This window comes from Cydia strobilella, chromosome 19 (genome assembly GCF_947568885.1).
Source record: "Cydia strobilella chromosome 19, ilCydStro3.1, whole genome shotgun sequence".
NCBI classification, from domain to species: Eukaryota; Metazoa; Arthropoda; class Insecta; order Lepidoptera; family Tortricidae; genus Cydia; species Cydia strobilella.
In genome coordinates, this window is record NC_086059.1 from 11,499,685 (window position 1) to 11,520,320 (window position 20,636).

A 20,636-nucleotide genomic window follows, 5' to 3' on the forward strand; every position below is an offset into this window, starting at 1 on the left:
TGAATATATTTAGAGATACAATAGGTATTAATAATAAATAACATTATAATTAAACCTTATAATAAACTAAACGTCTAATATGCGCCTCCACCCTGCATCGTACCCGGCTCAAAAGTTCCCATGATGCCTGCAGCATTCCCTCGTGTTGGATTGTAATGAAACTTTGCACTTACAATGACATGAGGTATATCTAGGTCTGTAATTAGTGTATATAGCTCCAGTTTGTAAAACAACCAAAATAGAGCAAAAACAAGTTTTGTATGAAAAACTTATATTCGCTGTATTTTTTTAACTATGGTATCTGAAGCTAAATAAACTAGTTACAGACATAGATATACCTTATCCTATTGTACGTACAAAGTTACAGAGCAAACTAGCTATTCGTTTTAAAATGAGAGCGTAACTACGTTTGTATGGAGAACCGAGCTTGGCAGGGAGCCACCCTTCCCCTGTGTGTAGTAGTGTAAATATGTAGTAAATAAAGTGGTGGTTATATTATACAGTGTGGTGCTTATTTTTGGACCTTGTACACCTATGACAAAGGTTTATCAAAATAATCAATCATTATTATGTTAGGTTCATTGATTGTGCTCCAAATTTGCTTTTGCAGAAATTGTATCTATTTCGTCATATTTATGCCAACAAACATGTGTATATTAGGGAAGATCTCTATTAAATTTAAAAACTCTATTAAGAAAAATACTCCATATATTTATTTTATGGTTTCTACCCTTTCGGCCGCATATGTAACCGAGTTTAATAACTAGGTACAAAATAAGAAAATTTTCTCTTTTCTCTTAACCACTGTAACCAGTTACAAACTAGTAAAAATATTAAAAGACTTAGAAATATTTTTAAATTCGTTGGACTGTTTTTTTTTCAAAAAACATTTCCTTCACAACTTAAGTAACTAGACGGAGCCCCGCTTCGCCGGGGTCCTATTTCTGGGCGGTTTGCCCTTTGGAAATATGAAGCTACCTAGCGAACCTAACCTACCTACCTACTGATTTAGTGTGAAGTCCGTGAAAAAATTACACTTTGGGGATAAAAGCGTAGGCTCGTTAGGTAGCTTCAGATGCCCGAAGGGCAAACCGCCTAGAAATAGGAGACCCGCGAAGCGGGGCTCTTTCTACTTAAGTAACTGGTAACGAGAAAAGATAAAACTTTCTTCTTTTGTAACCTCGCAGCGCTTACAAAAGATAGTTACAAAGGCGGCCGAGAAGATTTTAGTTTGTAACTGGTTTACGATAAAAGAGAAAAAAATCTTATTTTGTACCTGGTTACAAAACTCGGTTACATACGCGGCCGAAAGGGTTTCTATTTCTACAAGCTTTTACACTAAAGCCACTTTCACTAACCTTAAGATTTGGATCAGGTTTATACGCCGTATAATTTCCTCGTAGATAGGTTCTCTTGTTCTTATTAAACATTTGAACTGTCACATCTATAGACAAATCTTTTTGGTACGGCGTCGGCGGCTTCTTGCATTTCCCCGCTCGTACCAACGTGGAAATGTATGGACCCTGGGAAATATTAGACTAAAAATAAGTTTTTGAAATAAACATTGTAAAAGATTCTGACAAACTCAGAACATCTTTTTTAATCGATTAAAAATGGTACGTGTATGTTTACAGTGTACAAAATAACACTTACAGATTCCGCTGCCAAAATGATTTCTAAATATAAGATGAAAAAAATAACGCGATATAAACCTAAACTGCACCGAACCATTTCCTAGCATCATAGCACAAACATAAAATTAAAATGCGAGGTATAATAATCAAATTGACTACTATATCAATGGCGACTGAATTAAGTGTTTATTAAATGGTATTAAATATACATTATTTATAAAATCATCTGCTCATCTGAAATTATAATAAATAGAGGATTTCCGGTTGCAAAATACAGCAGTATTTCGGTTTGTTAGAATTGTCTCGATGAGTATTAGTTGCCTGTGGAAAGAAAAGTACAGCCAGTGATAAAAGCTTGTACCAAAACTGAAAATTTGCCCAAAACCATTTCCACATAAAGATACTAAATGCTCGAATGGCAAATAAACCCAGTAATTTTTCAATTCAACTCTGGCTCTGTTTCACGTTCACCGTTCATCAGCGGGATTAGTTACTGGCTTCAGTGTAGCTGTCTGCGGCACCAACGTTTCGAATTTCATTGCATTTAACATTGACACAATAGACAGTAGGTGGTAGATGACTAGATGAGTCATTTTTAGGGTACGTACCGTACCGTACGTACCAAAGAGTATAGTAACTTAGTAAGTATACGTACCTTAAAAGGCAATAAATATACAGTCGAGTTGATGACCTTGGGAAGATGATTTTGGGAAGTCGGTTAAAAAACGGAACCATTAAGGCTGGCGGGCGTTGACGGGTTCTTCGCCAATGGACGCAGTTGCATTAGAAAATATAGGAGGCGAATTATTGCGATTCGATTCGATTCGCCTCGGCGAGTCTAGTGGACGCCAGCCTTTATAGGATCAATTTGATGTCTGTCTGTCTATCTATCGATACTCTTTATCTCCGGAATGCGTGAAGGTAGAGCTGAAGCCTTTATAGGATCAATTTGATGTCTGTCTGTCTATCTATCGATACTCTTTATCTCCGGAATGCGTGAAGGTAGAGCTGAAATTAAAACCGCCGCAAAAAACGTATATTTCTACACTCTCAAGGGAATCAACATGTATAGGGTAGCTACTTTTTGTTGACCTAGAACATATATTATATTCTGTACAATTTTAAGCCCAATTTTACCGTATGTTCAAAATCTTTGACTGGGTTATGAAAAAGGTTGGTAGGTATATTACTGATGTTCGTAACTCAACGAAAAATTACACACATTTTTTTGGGAGAAGTTGTGATTTTCCTCCTTCCTCCTCCCAGGATGAACTCTCTCGCTCTTCAAGCCAGCCAAATTCTAACCAAATCTAATGAACACCCATTATATCAATAGGTATAGTATGAATACTATGAATTATCTCAGATGATTTTTTCGGGCACGGGCCCTAATCTGTTAAACAAAAGGTATCGTTTCCTTTATGCAGTGGTTACACTGCTTACTGCCAATAGCCAAGACATAAGTAACGGGAACAAGCCCGTTTAAAAAGCAAATTTACCATCCTATTTATACGGCTCAAATTCATGAAAGAGCCCATTCGGAGATAACACGTTTTGTTATCTGCAAATAAAATACCACCCTAATTGTTATCTGAATGAGCTGTCACATAAATTTGAACCTTAATACTATCACGATAGTTGTTTTTAAAAGTGACATGGTTGCTTTGGCACGTGCTGAAGACCGCTCTTAAAAGAAACTAAGGTTTAACAGATTAAGGCCCGAGCCCGAAAAAATCATCTGAGATAATTAATACTATACCTAACTGGACTGCATGCCTACTGGACTTATCACCGTTACACAGAAAGGAATTAGGCCCACTGAACTCATTAACAGTAATTCGAGCTTCGTCCGCTCCGCACTTCCGAATCCACGAGGCAGACGATTTGTACGTAATTTTCTAAACAATACCTACGCCTGTAATTCTGGGGAATATCCGTATTTGTTTGTTCTCGTTCAATTGTGTATCTTATTGTCATGCAATAAGTTATATAATGGGATGAATTTTGGAATGCAAATATGGTGTAGAGGGATATGCTTAGTGCGGAAAATGGTAGTTAAGGACAGTTGAACGACTTTATGGGCCACTTGCACAATCTCACTAACCCGAGGTTAGTGTACCCGAGGTTAGGTAACCGTTAAATCAGTGTCAAATTGTACTGGTTACCATGCCTCCAGGTTTAACGGGTTAATCTCGGGTTAGTGAAATGGTGCAAGTGGCGCTAATATGGTGGTAAATAATTAACATAGGTAGCGCAGTTTGTTTGGGACAAAAATGTACCAATGCTTTTTTATCAGTTTTTTTTTCTCAATCTTTTTAATTGTTATTAATAATGTCTCCCGGCAGTTTTGGAAACCCAATATTATACTATGCCAAAAAACATACTACGAGTATATTCCCACATAAGACAGTGCACTGTGCACTTTTTTCTAATGTAGCATGGTCAAAACTTATAATTTACTTCAAAATTTTCCCGCAAAAACTGCCCGATTTGTAACCTCAAGCTTATCTCTGGATTTTTATTGTATATTTGCTCGTAAGTCATAACTTATGATAAATTTCCTCAGAATCACCAACTAATTTATGTAACTCGAACGTAATGACAAAAAATTACGAATGTAAATGTGTGAAATTCGCAACCCGCTTTAAAACAGGAAGGGAATCATCGGCATCCTTCCCATTTTCGAATAAATATGTAAATTAAATTCTACGAATTCGCTCCGTATTTTATATCAGAGTGCGAAAACGGAACTCCGAGTATTATTATAATAGGGACTGAAATAGATTTTTCCCCTTACTAGCTCGGAAAGCCGTCTTTTATCCTTTAAAACAAGCGGGGAAAAACGCATTTTATCCACTAGTGGGGAAAGTAATTTGACCTTGAATGGAGCGTGTTTAAGTAGCTTGACAGATAACAAATTGTGAAACGATCATAATAATGGTTCGTTCGATATTAATTATCATTAAATAAATGGTTTGAGAATCTAATAAAAAACACCAGATTTAGCTTTATTTAATGATTTTAAGTCATAAACCTTAAAATTCCATAATAAACGTTTGTTTTTTAATAATTATGTTAAATATAATAATTCTGAACGCACAAGTTCTTCTTCTTCTTTTAAAATTATGGCTTCAGCCCAGTGGGACTATTTCGCCAGTATCAAGGTATTGAGAGGTTTACAAACGACAAAAATTGTACGGTTGTACAAGACAGTGTACGGTGATTTGTTAGCTCTTGTAAATCGATAGCTAGACTTTACAAGAAGCACGTGGACTACCGGCCGTTGACTCCAAGATGGTGGTTAAACGCGCTTCAAAATTAATTCTCCATTCACTGCACACTACCACATTAGTTTACTGTATAATAAGCTATCGATATTACACTTTAAACAATATTAATAAGCAAAAAACAAAGTAATTAATCACGATGCTAACTATCAAGATGGCGCTCGAACCGGAAGAACGCACGCACAAGTTAAGTCGATGCAATTTCAAAACGCATCATTGACATTTCATACGTCAGAAATGTCAACATTGTCAACAAAATTTTTACTTAAAACTTCTCACGTAAAAGTACAGAATTTCCAGAGTTTTTTGTTATAATATCGTAAAAAAATGAGTGATTCCAGTTGATGAAGATGATCTAACGCCTGTGGATGTTGCACTTTCCTCGCTATAGTGAGGGGAAAAGTTTTGTGTTACACACGGGTGCAAATGTATTTTACTTCTCGTGTGTTAAAACACTCGCTACGCTCAGGATTCTATTTTAGAACCACTCGCTTCGCTCGTGGTTCAACTATAGAATCCTTTCGCTTACTCGTGGTTCAATTCCACACTCGCGGGTAAAATACAACTTTGCACCCTTGTATAACAAATAACTATTAATACGCCGAAATTAATGAGCTTGCATAAAATATTCAATATCAGTTATTGAATGTTACTTGCGTGCAGGTAAATACGGAACAAATATAAATTGTTCAGGTATTTCCTAAATAAATATGCTAAATTCAGAAACTTTGTAACCACTAGACTTATATTGACCGGGATATAGACCGTGATTACCTTTTGTATTATTTGTGAGCTCCCGATTAACTGCGTCGAAATATCGGGAGCTCACAAATAATACAAAAGCTAATCACGATCTATATCCCGGTCAATATAAGTCTAGTGAAACTAACCGTGAATCATTCAAAACTCTATTTGTAACCACTATGTCAAAAGAAGGAAGTAAAGAATCCTTTTATTCTATATTTACATGAGAGGCTAAAAAGAGTGTATTTTATTCAAGGTTCACGTTTGTAAACATATATGTAAGTAAAGTGTGTTTCTTTATTCTACCATCTACTCGTAACTTTTGAATCCGTAAAGTTCGTTTCCTAGGTTAGCGGTGACGTCGTATAGCGGCCGCCTCCATACAAAATATTACTCCAACCATATATGTTGTATACGGCAACTATCCTAGGAAAACGGACCTTTATAATACGAACTATCTCAAATGATTTTTTCGCCCAAACCCTAAGTTGTTAAACAAAAGGCATTGTTTCTTTTGTGCGTCGCGGTGGCTACCTCATTTCTCATCAGTGAAAAAGATCACGCCCGTTTAAAAGGCAATTTTAGCGTTCTACTTTTATGGTTCAAATTCAGATAACAGCATTCGGAGTTAACACGTTTGGGTAATGTAAAAATTGTTACATAAATTTGAGCCCTATGTGTAGCACGCTAAAATTGCCTTAAAAACGGGCGTGATCCTTTTCACCAATAAGAAATGAGGTAGCCACCGCGGTGCACAAAAGAAACAATGCCTTTTGTTTAACAACTTAGGGTTTGGGCGAAAAAAATATTTGAGATAGTTCGTATTATAAAGGTCCGTTTTCCTAGGATAGTTGCCGTATACAAAATATATGGTTGGAGTAGTATTTTGTATGGAGGCAGCGGCCGGGCGGGCTTTTGTTTAACGGCGTAGGGTTTGGGCGAGAAAATAATTTGAGATAATTCATACTGTAGATGTGGAAGGTAACTTGCCTTGAAGCTGTGCTAGGTGAGGTAAGCGGGTGCAGATGCAGGAATAATTTGGCACCAAACGTTTGCTTTGTACACACCGATTTATTGAGTTAACAGTTTAGGCACAATACACATCTATACAAAATAGGAAAAGGAGCGAAAGCGAATGCAAAACAATTATTTAAAATACAAATTATTTTAAATGCAATTTTACATAACAGCAATAAAAACACATGTGTAGAACATAGTGATTATATGCTATTTGACATGTGTCTCTAAGGGCTCATTGCGCCTGCGGGTGGCGGGCGCAATGCATCGCTGTCAATATAAATTCATCCCGACAATTAGGGATGGTATAGAAAGGATGCCAATCTCTTATGGCGGAATTGTTGCAAAAGTGACCGCTTTCAGCTTTAAATAATAGTTCCTAATCTCTCCGGTGGCGCTATTGTAATATATGTATAGGAGACTGTATGACATGAACCATAGAGGTATAATAATGTAGATGAAATGGGGGAGGGGCAGCAAATAACCCGCCCAAATTACGTAGGTTGTTTCTGGTATGTTGTCAGGAATGTTAAAACGTGTTTTTAATTTTGTCGCATTGCGTATGTTCTGGTTCTGTCCCTCACGGTCGCACGGGTGCACATCTATATAAAATACAAGGTGTATGGTCTAGGTACTTCAGTGTATGGTGGCGCCGCCTAATTACTGTTTTTTACGGTCACTTTTTGATACATGAAGATTCATTACCTTCCATACCCACAATACTATAACCATCGCACAATGTCATTTTCTACCCAATCTTCATGGTTAATGGTTAATTTGATACTGGCCCAAACCAAGGTTGCCTTAGAACTTTACAAAAACGTCATTCGCTGTCAAAACAGCCTGTGATTTATTTAGTGAAGTATTTTAGGATAATATTTTAACAGTTTAGTGATTAGCAGTAGAAGATATTAAACAGTTCATCATGCACAAGAGCGCCACGGAGGTTTTATCGAAAAGCAGCGACAAGAAAAGAAGCAGCAGTCAGAGCACTGTTCAGGTATGGAGGGTGCCTAGCCAACATGTCAATCGTTTACGCTCCGTACTCTCTCTATCGTTCTTCCACATTAGTGCGACAGACATTGGGGATTCGTTCATAGGACCTTTCTATATTTATTTATTAATTGCTATCAGTTGGTTATATGTTTACCTACTGTTCAAAAGATAACTTTCAATGAAGGCTTAAATACCACAGGGCACTCTCTATTATTTATTTCTTATTATTTAAGCAGGTGTTTTTTTTTTCATGGATCATCCGGAAAACGCTCTTAGGGCTCTTTATTCTTTTTGCATAACACCCCTCTTCTAAAATAGCCATATCGCGAAACGTCCTATCTACAATATGCCTTCTTTACGAAATATTTGGTTTTCATATTATGTCCGTTTTGTATAAAGCTGCCTTTCCACTGTGCCAGAGACGAGCGGAAATGAAAGGAAGCGTTCGGGAATCAATCAATAACAGTGATTGTAACCCAGCGGAGCGGAGAAGAAATGTGAATAACGTCTAATGCTATTAGTTAATTCCCGCACGTTTCTCATCTCCGCCTCAATGTAAAGGCAGCCTAAAGTCCTTCTTTCGCAAAACCCTTTTCCAAAAAAATGATTTCGTGACAACTAGATTATAGCAGTTTAATTCAGATAGGAACAAACACGCTTTATCAATATATTTAGTGTTAGTACCGCTCCAAGCCTAAGATACTTAGAGCTAATAAGAACTCCGACTTTAAGAGCCATTGGGGGATATGTGGGACTCCCTCCTGCAGCCATCCTCTCCTAAAGAGAGGAATAGAGGAAGTATACCCACTAAAAGCCACTCCGGCGTCACCCGTCTTACCGTTTTGAAGGAGCCATGGGATGCCTGAGATTCTACCGTGACTCCTTCCGGCAGCCCTGCCTTATCTTGCGCCAGAGTACCCACACCGATGGAAAGTCCCACACCCATGGAAGACCCCTTTATACCCTAACCTAACCACATTACAATGTAATCGCAGCCTCTTCACTTCCTCGTGCACAAGCCCGGCTGCCATTTCGAGAGCTGCTGCGGGGTCTGCAACCTGTTCCCGGGGGTGCTTCTCATCGCCTTTGCCCAGGTAATACTCTCCCTTTTAGGCCAGGGATCAGAGCTTGTCCGACAAAAATGTACATATACTTACTTTTCCATTGAGTTACCTAATTGCCATACTTTTTCGTAAGTAACTTAGTGTAAGATTTTTTAAGACTTACCATGAAATTGCGATTATTTTGTACAGACCGTCAAATATTCGACAACAAAATAAAAATCGGCCGATTTACCCGTGTGGGACTGTTGCCACATTTAATAAGCGGTTTATACGTATGTTATAAACTGAAATAGATGTCATATATTAAAGAAAAAGTGACGAAGCCCTCCAGTGGTGAAGGCCGGATTCAAACCGGCGTCTTTAGCGTATGGAATTCGTATAGAAGATGCAAGCGCGTACTGCTTGCCCTTAGAGTTGGTCAAAGACGCCTAGTCTTAGTAAGATGGCATAATTATAGTCGAGAAATTGGGACGGGTTCCGCCGTGGCGGGGTAGCCTAGGGGTTCAAGACGTTAGTCCGGATTGCTAAAGACGCCGGTTCGAATGCGGCCTTCACCACTGGAGGGCTTCGTCACTTTTTCTTTAATATATTGCAAGATGTCATATATTAAAGAAAAAGTGACGAAGCTCTCCACTGACCACCCGCCCGCGCGATCCGCCCTTCACCAATGGAGGGCTTCGTGACTTTTTCTTTAATATATGACATCTATTACAGTTTATAATTTATATATAGTAGTGTGACTACTTAAAAAAACACAAATCGAAATATTTAATAAAATAATTTGATTTGTTCCCAAAGTTGCGGTTTATATGCGTTAGCAATTTATTATCTGTGGCAGGTACTTGTGGGAGCTGTATTGCTGACGCTACTATCGTCTCACGGTCGGCAATACGATGAGATTCACCATACACAATCTACACAGCGTTAGTTCATAATGTTTTTATCACTTATACAAAAATCCTTGTTAATAAGCGCTGTTGGCCATTTATTTATTGTATCGGGATGATAGATGCTACGAAAAGTCACGTGGTTCTTTCCATACATTATTTAAAGCCCCATTTAGACGGTTCAAGAACTTGCATGCGGTTTGCATGGATAAACTGAATTCATTGTCTTCTTATTATTACCTATTTACTAAAACGGGACTTAATTGCGTAAAATTAAGTTTTAATACCTCCGAGGACGGTGATGTCCGACGTCCCCGTGGTATCGGAGAAAACAACGCAAAACGTCATTAACAAGCGTAATTTTACGCGATTAAGTCCCATGTTAGTAAATAATAATGAGTAAAAATTTGTAATCATGGCCTCTAGCTTTTCACCTCGTGTTTTGCCTAACCACTCCGCCCTACTGGGGCGGATTACCCCAGGATTTTAACAAAATATTATTGAATGTTGACAGTAATCAGCTTGGCTACCGGCGCGGTTTTGAGCGGAGTGACTGGCGCTGGTCTCTTACTGATTGTGGTGGCGCTCACCGAAAACTGCAAAGCCATGCTGGTAAGTTTTGTGACCTTATGAATAAAAAAGTTTTTGTCTAAAATTTTAGGTTGAAGTTTTTATCGCTGACTGTGTTTTTCTTTCAACAGACAAATATATGGCACCGTACAACGCTATCTACATTAGTTGTCAAATTCCAAGCACGAATTTATCTGACTTTAGACATGACATGAATGAATAAGTCTATATTACTATAGTATTTTTCAAACAGCTTGGGCACGGTGACAGATGTAACCTCCAATAAAATTCAGTGATAAAACGCGAAATCTTTTTGAAAAATACTATTGTCACAATAAACAAACCGTAAAATACCACCATTTTAAAATATTTCCGGCATATTAAATTAAAAATTCATTCCCCGTTCATTCGGAGTCAATCACCGCGGCCCGTGACTAGCTTGCCGAGATGCCGAGCGCTTGTTTACTTTACTGCAGATTTTTTCAATTTTAGCCATCCTGTATTTACCACGAAAACGTTCTTTTACAACGTGGTTCTCTTCTAATGAATTTGTCTTATCAAAGAGTTAAAGTAGAAGAGATGAAAAGTCTAAGAAGAACAGTCGAAGGCAAAAATATCGATCCAGACAAATGGCTCAAAAATATGTGAACACGACTTTATTGTTTAAGGTGTAAGAGCGTAGCGAACACATATTTTTGAAACTTTGGGAATGTGTATATATTAATGCTCTTGCCTGTACAGTGAGCTGCAAAAAGTGCAAAAATGCATATTATGAATTTTGAACGAATTCATTGATAAAGTCCCCATGCACTTTTACGGCTGATGGTACTCCCAGTTGAAGAACTACCTTATTTAAGAACAACTATAGCGACTAGATAAAGTGTACAGGCAAACGTTCAATTTGAGCATATGCGTACATCAATTACCAGACGATACATCGATTCTCACTTCCACCGCGCTTTTCACCCCCTTTAGGGATGATTTCTGGGATAAAAACTATCCTGTGTCCTTCTCCGGTGCTAAAACTATCTCTATACCATTTATAATATTAGTATGTATTTCCCATTGTAACACCTTAAGAGTCCCCGGCAAGCTCGGTTCTCCATACAATCTGAAACTATGTACTTACAATAGGATAAGGTATATTTAGGTCTATAATTAGTTTATGTAGGTTCAGATACAATAGTTAAGAAAATACAGCGAATTTAAGTTTTTCATACAATACTTGTTTTTGCTCTATTTCGTTTGTTTATATACTTTTTTTTTATACTACGTCGGTGGCAAACAAGCATACGGCCCGCCTGATGTTAAGCAGTCTCCGTAGCCTATGTACGCCTGCAACTCTAGAGGAGTTACATGCGCGTTGCCGACCCTAACACTCCTCTCCCTCGTTGAGCTCTGGCAACCTTACTCACCGGCAGGAACACAATACTATGAGTAGGGTCTAGTGTTATTTGGCTGCGGTTTTCTGTAAGGTGGATTACTTCCCCAGTTACTAGAACTATATTAACTAATTACAGACCTAGATCTGCCTCATGTTATTGTATGTGCAAAGTTTCATTACAATCCAACACGTAGTTTTAAAATGAGAACGAAACTCCGTTTGTATGGGAAGGTGAAATTCGGCCGAGCTTGCCGGGGACTTTTTATGTCCCGTTTTAAACGCCCCAATGTTATCACGTCCTCTTTACGAACCCACGGAAAATCCGACGTGTCCGACAGCTCGAAACTCCGAGATAACTAAACCACAGAACAAATATTACAAACGTACAGAAGGTTCACTTATTAACAAACAAGTTGCTGAAGTAACCATAAGTTGCACATTCTCAAAAAAAATTTTGAACCACTTTCATATCTTAATCACAAAACTTCCGTGAGACACAGACATATTAAACATATTAATAACGGGTCCATCACGTATTTTAAGTCGACGGTGACGGACCGGCGCAGACTGCGGGCTGCGGGCGGGTCGGTACGGAGTAAAACATGTCGAGCGTTTTCCACTTTCATATCTTATTAATAATTATGAGTTTTTCGGAACATATTTACCTACAGAATGTCATTTGATATTTACCACTAACTTTTCGGTAAAGGAAAATACCGTGAGAAAAACATGTATTTTTAGTCCCAAACCCGCAATGCGCCAACGTGGGGACTAGCCCAAGCCCTGTCACGCATGAAAGGACTAAGACGGGGCATGTGCCCAACAATAGGACGTTTGTATATTATATAGTCTGATTTTTTTAATTCTATTCTTGGCTTCGATTCCATTGTTTACATATCTATATAGTAGATACTTCTCGATACCTTTCCAATGAGCCAAAAGTAGGAACGCGACAAATTTTAATTTAATCAGTCACTATAAAGTGTTTCAAATGTAAGGGCTAGCTCGGTTCTCCATACAAACGTAGTTCCGCTCTCATTTTAAAACGACTAGCTAGATTGCTCTGAAACTTTATACTTACAATAGGATAAGGTATATCTATGTATGTAATTAGTTTATGTAGCTTCAGATACCATAGTTAAAAAGATACAGCGAATTTAAATTGTTCATGCAAAACTTGTTATTGCTCTATTTCGTTTGTTTTATAATCTGGAGCTATATAAACTAATTGCAGACCTAGATATACCTCATGTCATTGTATGTGCAAATTTTCATTACAGTCCAACACGTAGTTTTAAAATAAGAGCGGAACTACCTTTGTATGGGAAGGTGCAATTCGGCCGAGCTTGCCGAGGACTTAAGTTACAATGAGAGTTTGAATTTTTTCGAAGCTGATTGCATTTTATCAGTTATCAGTGTTAACTTTGATATTATCTATGTTGTGCATTTGCCTTGCTTCGGGAATAAACTTTACTCGAATACACAATAAAAACCGGCCAAGTGCTAGTCGGACTAGCGCACGAAGGGTTCCGTACCATTACGGAAGAAAAAGAAAAAAAATCACGTTTGTTGTATGGGAGCCCCATTTAAATATTTATATTATTCTGTTTTTAGTATTTGTTGTTATAGCGGCAACAGAAATACATCATCTGTGAAAATTTCAACTGTCTAGCTATCACGGTTCATGAGATACAGCCTGGTGACAGACGGACAGACAGACGGACAGCGGAGTCTTAGTAATAGGGTCCCGTTTTTACCCTTTGGGTACGGAACCCTAAAAAAGAGGTCTAAGTTTAACTGGGCGTTTTTATTTGACTTGTATTAAATCTTGCAAGCTAAAATAGACCCACTGTAACTTCCATTACATATGTAAGTTGGGTGACAATGCAATATTATATTAGAACTGAACTTTAGAATTAGAAAACAACGCAACCTGTGTTTGGGTTTGTTACAATAAGTATTATATGATCTGTGGTAAAGTACAGTCAGCGATAAAAGCTTGTATCAAAAATGAAATTCGCAGGCAGGGTCACTGCCGGTGCCGACCAAACAGAAAAGTTTTTCTTTTTTTAAGGTATACCTGCTGGTCGCATTGATAGTCATGATGGGTATAGCCACGCTGGGGCTGATTAAGATCAACAGATCATGCGGGCTCTTTAAAGATGGTAAGCAAACATACCAGGGGACCTAACCAAGATGACTTAGATGACCATCGTTTGCAGCAAACGAAACAATATATGCTAAGATAAATAATGTAAGGAAATGATAGCGTTTCGTTCCCAAAATAAGCTAACAAAGAATTTTTAAGGATATTTTTCTGGATCACAAGTCTTTAACAAAACGCATGGCATGGCACAGCATGGCAGGGCATGTTCGCCGACGTTCATGTGGATGGTTTCCAACTTTCCACGCGACGCTCCGCAGGGTGCGCGATAGCCGCCACAGTCTCCTACCGGGCTAGCACATGATTGGCGCGAGAGTATCTCGCCGCGACATAGACTACCCGTCCCTCTATAATTCATACAGTTAGTAAAAGACGGGTAGTCTATCTCGCGGCGAGATACTGTCGCGCCAATCATGTGCTCGACCTACTGCGGGCTTAGCACGGTAGCATTTTTATCGCCTGTCACCATGCCTGTCACGTTCTAACAAGTAAGTGCGAGTGACAGGCATAGTGACAGGTGATAAAAATGAAACCATGCTGACACGGCCGTCGTGGCAGGGAGATGGGATAGTGCATTAAGGCTTGATTTCCTCCTACGCTGACATCGGTCGCTGACGTCGGTCGAGCGTACGTGTTAACTCAATATTCTATGGGCCCGTCTGGGTTCTATGCCTGACGTCCGCGGCAGATTTTTCTTCCGACGGTACGCTCAACCGACGTCAGCAACCGACTTTAGCGTAGGAGGAAATCAGGCCTAATATGGAATATTACGCGAAACTGCGTAGAGGGCGCCACTATCACAATCTGAGGGTCTATCGCAAAACAAGAAAATCGAAATTTCGTTATCTAACACTAGTATTCGAGCGATAAAGAGGCAGATAGCGAAATTTCGGATTCGCGTTTCCCGGTAGGTCCTCTGTAAATCGCCTTGATGCATCAATTCTAAACTAATTATAAAATAACTATTAGAAATTATCTAAGAATATAATGTCACGGAACATATCAGTACCCATACAAATCCATCTGTGATCGATCTTCCACCAGTGACAAAACAAAATAAGCGTCAGATAATCTAGTCGATAATCTAGTCTAGGCCATCAATCAAAGATCTTTGAACCTAACCCATCAAAAGGCTTAGTACAAAAGACTCCAGCTGTGTGTTTAGGCTTATTACCTCGTCTAATCAATAGTCCGCCCGCATCCTCCATATTTGCTGACGACGCGAAAGAAAACGAAAACGCACGACCGTAACACAAAGCTATAAAGACGGTTTTCGTATGACAGTCACGCTGTACAGTATAGTACCCTGAATCTTGCAATATGAGAAAAAATAAAGGTATTCGAACGTGATTGGTTTTCTGATAGATCAATGGATTGGGATGAGATAAATGAAATCAGTCAGTACGCGTTGGAAGATGTATTTATGGCAAACTCGGAATATTATCTTTATTTTTTGTTTAACCAGCAAATCAAATAGGCGCAAGTGTTGTACCCATGTGAACACCAGACTTATATCGACCGTGATAATAATAGTCTACCCTGTTGCCAAATTTCAAGTTTCTAGGTCATCTGGAAGTGGATTGGGTTTTTGATCTATAAGTCAGTCAGATAGTCATAAATTTGCCGGTTTTTAAACGTGAATTTATCAATAACTGTTTGAGCTACGTTTATGAAATGTTGTATTCTAGACAAGCTAAGGGGGCTTGAATAAATGTGCCAAATTTCAAATGTGCAGATTAAATAAGTTTCAAGTTGTAAAGGGGTCAGATGTAGCTCGAAATGGTTCGTGTAATATTACACACGGTTGCTGCGTCGCCAGTTCCTTTTTCTTCGAACTAGGCCTTTTGTATTGTTTTCGAACTTCCGATATTTCGACGGAGTTCTTCTTCTATCTTCTTCACAGGTAACTGAAGATAGTAGGTGGGTGTCAAAGTTGTGTAGACCACGCTCTGTCTACCCTCAATCGTGCCCGTCGGCTGCGTTCGCTTTCAACGTTACCACTGGTCGCGTTCACACTTGTTGGTATATCCAAGCACACTACACTCACAGTGTCACTACGCGTGTTTGATTCGGATATCATTGGTTTTTTACACAAACAAATCACAGGATTCCACACATTTGACAGTATAAACCCATCCCGGTTATATCCCGGTCGATCGATCGATATAAGTCTAGTGAAACTAACCGTGAAAACTCCTGTAAAATAAATAAAATCGTGAACGCAACGAATCCGTTAAACATTTTTGATGTGTGCAACACTTGCTGCTAGACGTAACGGATACATTTAACTCGTTGTGTTCAGGATTTTATTTTACAAGATATAAATGATGTCCACAGGTAAAACTGTCCACTGGTACAGTCACGTCTGAAATATCGATACGTGACTAAGTGCCAAAAATATGTATACACTACCTTAATATACCTACGGGCAAAAAGGTTTTTGGTACTTTGCCCGTAACGATATTTTTAGGCGTGTGCTTTCCTCGGGTTGTCCCTCCGGGACATCCCGGCGTCAATCTGAGGATACTCTAAGAATTCTAAAAATATCACCAAAAAAAATAAAATTTGACTATTATATATGCCATGGCTACTGAACAGAATATCATTATCAAGAGCACGATTTAGATTTATCAATTTCTTATGGTTCTGAACTGGTTTTGATATGAACGTGACGGTCGTCTGGATAGTGATTGGCGCATTTCACATGCACTAATCAGCAAGCGATCTTCAAGATCACATTTTTCGTAGGATTTTCTTTTAAAGTTGTGTGCACATTTGATACAATTAATTTGCACCCAGCACAACTTCGCCTCGACTGCTTCTCGCGCGGGAGATCGTTATCTTTATAAATGTACTTTTAGGCAGTATCTTCAAGAAAAAGTTGCTTGGCCTAATTATTTTGTTTTTTTTTTCAGCTCCTAAAATAAAGGACGAGCAACACCGGCTAGCTAACTTGGCGTGCGTCAGCGGTCTGCTTACGTTTTTCGGTGCCGGTAAGTGTTTAAAGAAATATAAGTAAGGAAATAGTGGTAACTCCATACATCAGTTTTCTTACCAAAACGCGAGTTATTTCGTATCCCTTTCGGCTATTTTAGGGTTGTCAAAATTCAAGTCATTATCTTATCTGTGGTCGTGCACGCAAAGCAAAGATAGATATAACTCCGTAATAGATGGATACAGTCTAAGGAAAAAACGTGCCTCGAAAATCACGAAAATTTGATTCTCGATCAGATGGCGCCACTAGTTTTGGCCTACTCTCGTATAGAGGGCGTTGACTGTTTCGTTTGTTATTTATAATTTTAACGCATATCACTGAAAGAACATGGGTCAAAATTATATAAAAATAATTAATGCAAATAAAAAAATAATTTATCTATATTTAAATACATTTTAACGTATTTTTATAAATCTTCATTTTTAGTTTTAAAGTATGTCGATAGATGGCAGTGAGTTTATTGTGGTTACAAAATTTACTATGACAGTACCGCTCTATCTTATTATATCCTCTTTGACGCAAAGAGACGTCAAGTTGTGTCAACCCTAAAGGACCCTCCACACTCATGCGCGAATCGCGGCACGAAGCCGTGAACGCGAGTGTGTAGTCTAGTTCGCTGATCAACGAACTAGACTCCACACTCGCGTTCGCGGCTTCGCGACGTGATTCGCGCATGAGTGTGGAGGGCCCTTGATTGGTCGGAGCAATGCTGAGCCGAACGGAGCCGAGAATGCCCGAAAGGAGGTGTTTCGCACCCCTGATTCTACCCAGTAATATCCCCGCTCGTTATTATGGAATGAATCATTATACAGTTAATCATGTTAAGCCAGACACGGACTATCTGTCGGATCTCAAGTTGATTGCACTGCACTCACACTGATCATACACCACTATTCGGGAATTTTGATTAAGAGGCTGTCAATACCTAAAACGCGCACACTGTCTATTTGTATCGGAGTAAATGGGAAACAGAATCAGAATATTTTTATTTGTGAAAACATAGGTACAATAAAATTGTGGTGTTAAATTATGTACAGTACAGGTTTCTCTATGTTTTACCCACGGGTGCAGGTATACAAATTTTTGATCGCATGCAGCATGCATCTTAACTATACGGTAGCAATTTATATACAACATAAATTACACCAAGTTAAAATAAGTTATGATAGGACAGGAGTCACGAACATTATTAAAATTTTGAAATTATTATTATAAAAATGTCACTATCAATTTATGAATAAAATTAGAAATCATAGTGATGTCAACTGTGAAAACACTCTTACTATTAAGTCATCAATAAATAAAATAAAATAAAATTAAATTAAACTATAGCATTTGATCGTTTAGGTAATCTTTAATTGAATAGTAACACTTTTGCAACAAGCATGGGATAGCACTATCGCATGTTACTGCAAGGGAATAATAAGAAAACTACTTATTGAAATAAAATAACTGATTTGCAAGACCGAAGGGACCCCATAAGTTTGTTTGAAAACAAAGTTTTGCACGGAACACTAAAAATGTGGATAATTTGTGTAATTTGTGTTGTTGTGTGTGTGTTGTGTTAGCGGTTTAGTTATAACTGTTTTGAAATTGTGATTTTAATAGCAGACCCAAAAGTAAAAAAAGACAGAACCGTTTAATGGTGAGTTTAAGACCAATCTTTGCAATAATTTTTTATCGAGACGATTTAGTTCAATCACGTATCGAGTACGGTCAGTCTTAAAATATAAGGAATTAACTTTTTTTTCTTTACTAAAACAAATAGTTTATCTTTCAAGGACGTCAATAAAATTAACCAAAAATTACAAAAAACAATTACAAATATGGAATCAATGAAATATTAGATACTTTGTTAGAGATGTATCCAGTCTAAATATCGAATTACACAGAAAAACTAATAAAAAATATACAAACAACAGACAAGTACTAAAATTGTTTAAAGATATAAAAGTCTCTAGGTGTCAGAGATAAAATATACATAATAAAATAAAAAAACGATCATCAATTTATCCTTAGAGGTGTAAAGGGTCTCCAAGACAAATATCTATACACAATGCGTGATAAGATCGTTTTGAGCACCTCTGCCGCTGCGATGTGTCATGTGTCTAATGGCGACTGTAGGTACCGTCAAAATGTCCCAAGTGTCCCAACCTAGCAGTTTATCCAGAATAAGCCCGTAGCACTGAGCACATTATACTAATTGCATCGGAATGAAACCCTGATTGGTGCGGATGACTGATGACTCGATGATTGATGGCGGTCATATTTTGCTATAACCGTGACTAATATAACATTTACTAGTAATAGTACATTGAATTGAGGAATATATGTATTGGACCCGAAAACTGTAGCTTAATATTCTTTGGCGCTCAAATGTCCTAATGATTTTGGTGAGGATATAAGTTATTTTTCTGCCCTCAAATTTCGGCCCGCTGCGCTAAACGAAGTGGCCGCTTCCCGGCTCCGCCGAGCAGAAAAATTGTTATACGCCTTGACAAGTAAGAAAGCCTGAGATCACATCACATGATTGTCGACTTCGGCTTATTTCTTACTTTACTGCCCTAGGTACTATATATACTATTGTTTTACATGGGGACAAAGTTATTGTCCCGAACCGAAAGTTGTTGTTGTTGTTATTGTACCTGTGTTGTGTACAATAAAGTGATTACTACTGCTACTACTACTATTGTTTAACCCCTTGTACTAATACCGATCGATAGGTACATAGGTACCCAAGCCCGCCAAAAATTTCAAAATTGTTAGAACAGTGGAATATTGAGCCTTTATGAGGAAACAATTAAAATTTGCGTCAGGGTACTTTGCCAGTCTTGTGGATAAAATGCGACTTTCTCATTCAGTTTTTGACAAGGTAATAAAAAGAGCCTTTACGATCTGGTGTGGTGAAAGTGTGATTTTACTTTTCATGCTCGTAAAGTTCGACTTTAGGTCGGGCGTAGATGACATAAAATCACTTTTTAAACTCTAGTGCATAAAGTAAAATCATCTATTACGAACCTTATTGAATTAGCAATAAAGTCAAAAATCTGCCATAGAAACTGCCAGCCCTGCCGGCGCGCTCCCGACAGTCCCGACCGGCGTGCCCCGCGCCCCCGACACAACCGAGTACAATTTTCTTTAGTTTTGAATAAATACGGTAAAATAACCTAAAATATTGGATAATTTTGTATATTTTACTCACAATCGAATTGAAAAGCAGAGTGTAAACACAGGTATAAATTCCATTTTAATGCTCGACTATGTTGGTTCTCGCTGCGCTCGGACCAATAATTGCCTCGGATGGAAATGGATCGCTTTATGCCCTTGTTGTACAATCTACTATTTGTACTTTGTTTCAGTGATATACTTCTTCTCTTTTGTGGTGGTGTTCAGCTTCTACCACTTCAGATACGTCCGCCGCGCCATCTTGCTGCACGAGGCCGAGTGCGAGTAGTGCAATGCGAGGCCGACGGCCGGGTGAGGAGGCCGAGTCGCCTTCTGAAAAATTTGTTACTCTGTGAATTGTGAATTTAGTGTGTCGATTATATTATTTTCTGTGTTTTATACGGCAAGTATTTGCCAATAAACATGGCTAAACATGGGTTGCTTTTTTGCCATTATGACTGAGGGATTCTAAAAATACTAACTAAGTAAATCAAACTTGTCAATAAAAAGCACCAATTAAATTTCTTAGTCTGAAATCAAAATGAGAACGAAGCAAAAAAGAGGCAAGCTTATTTTTGCGTTATCATTATCAAATATTTTTTAATTAACAAGAACTTAGTGATGGCGAGTTGCTTATTGCATATTGTGACGTCATTTTTATTGGATTTTTAGTAGAAAAAGGTAACTTTAATAAAAAGTTATTGAATGAACCCCGTCAATCGATGGAAA

At 38.2% G+C, this 20,636-nt stretch overlaps 1 protein-coding gene across 1 annotated transcript; it reads left to right on the forward strand.

Annotated features, from left to right (window-relative positions):
* Positions 1 to 7,588: 7,588 nt before the first annotated feature.
* Positions 7,589 to 20,228, forward strand: LOC134749949 (uncharacterized). The gene is made up of 7 exons (XM_063684983.1): positions 7,589 to 7,682; positions 8,674 to 8,772; positions 9,581 to 9,665; positions 10,144 to 10,241; positions 13,658 to 13,748; positions 16,663 to 16,740; positions 20,102 to 20,228. The coding sequence occupies exons 1-7, from the start codon at positions 7,608 to 7,610 to the stop codon at positions 20,194 to 20,196; spliced, it is 621 nt and encodes a 206-aa protein (XP_063541053.1). The 5' UTR covers positions 7,589 to 7,607; the 3' UTR covers positions 20,197 to 20,228.
* The last annotated feature ends 408 nt before the right edge of the window (positions 20,229 to 20,636 follow it).

Coding starts and splice junctions, on each gene's coding strand:
- LOC134749949 (XM_063684983.1), top strand. CDS start 7,608: ATGCACAAGAGCGCCACGGAGGTTTTATCGAAAAGCAGCGACAAGAAA. Junction 9,666..10,143: donor CCATACACAATCTACACAGC/GTTAGTTCATAA, acceptor GAATGTTGACAG/TAATCAGCTTGGCTACCGGC. Junction 13,749..16,662: donor ATGCGGGCTCTTTAAAGATG/GTAAGCAAACAT, acceptor TTTTTTTTTCAG/CTCCTAAAATAAAGGACGAG.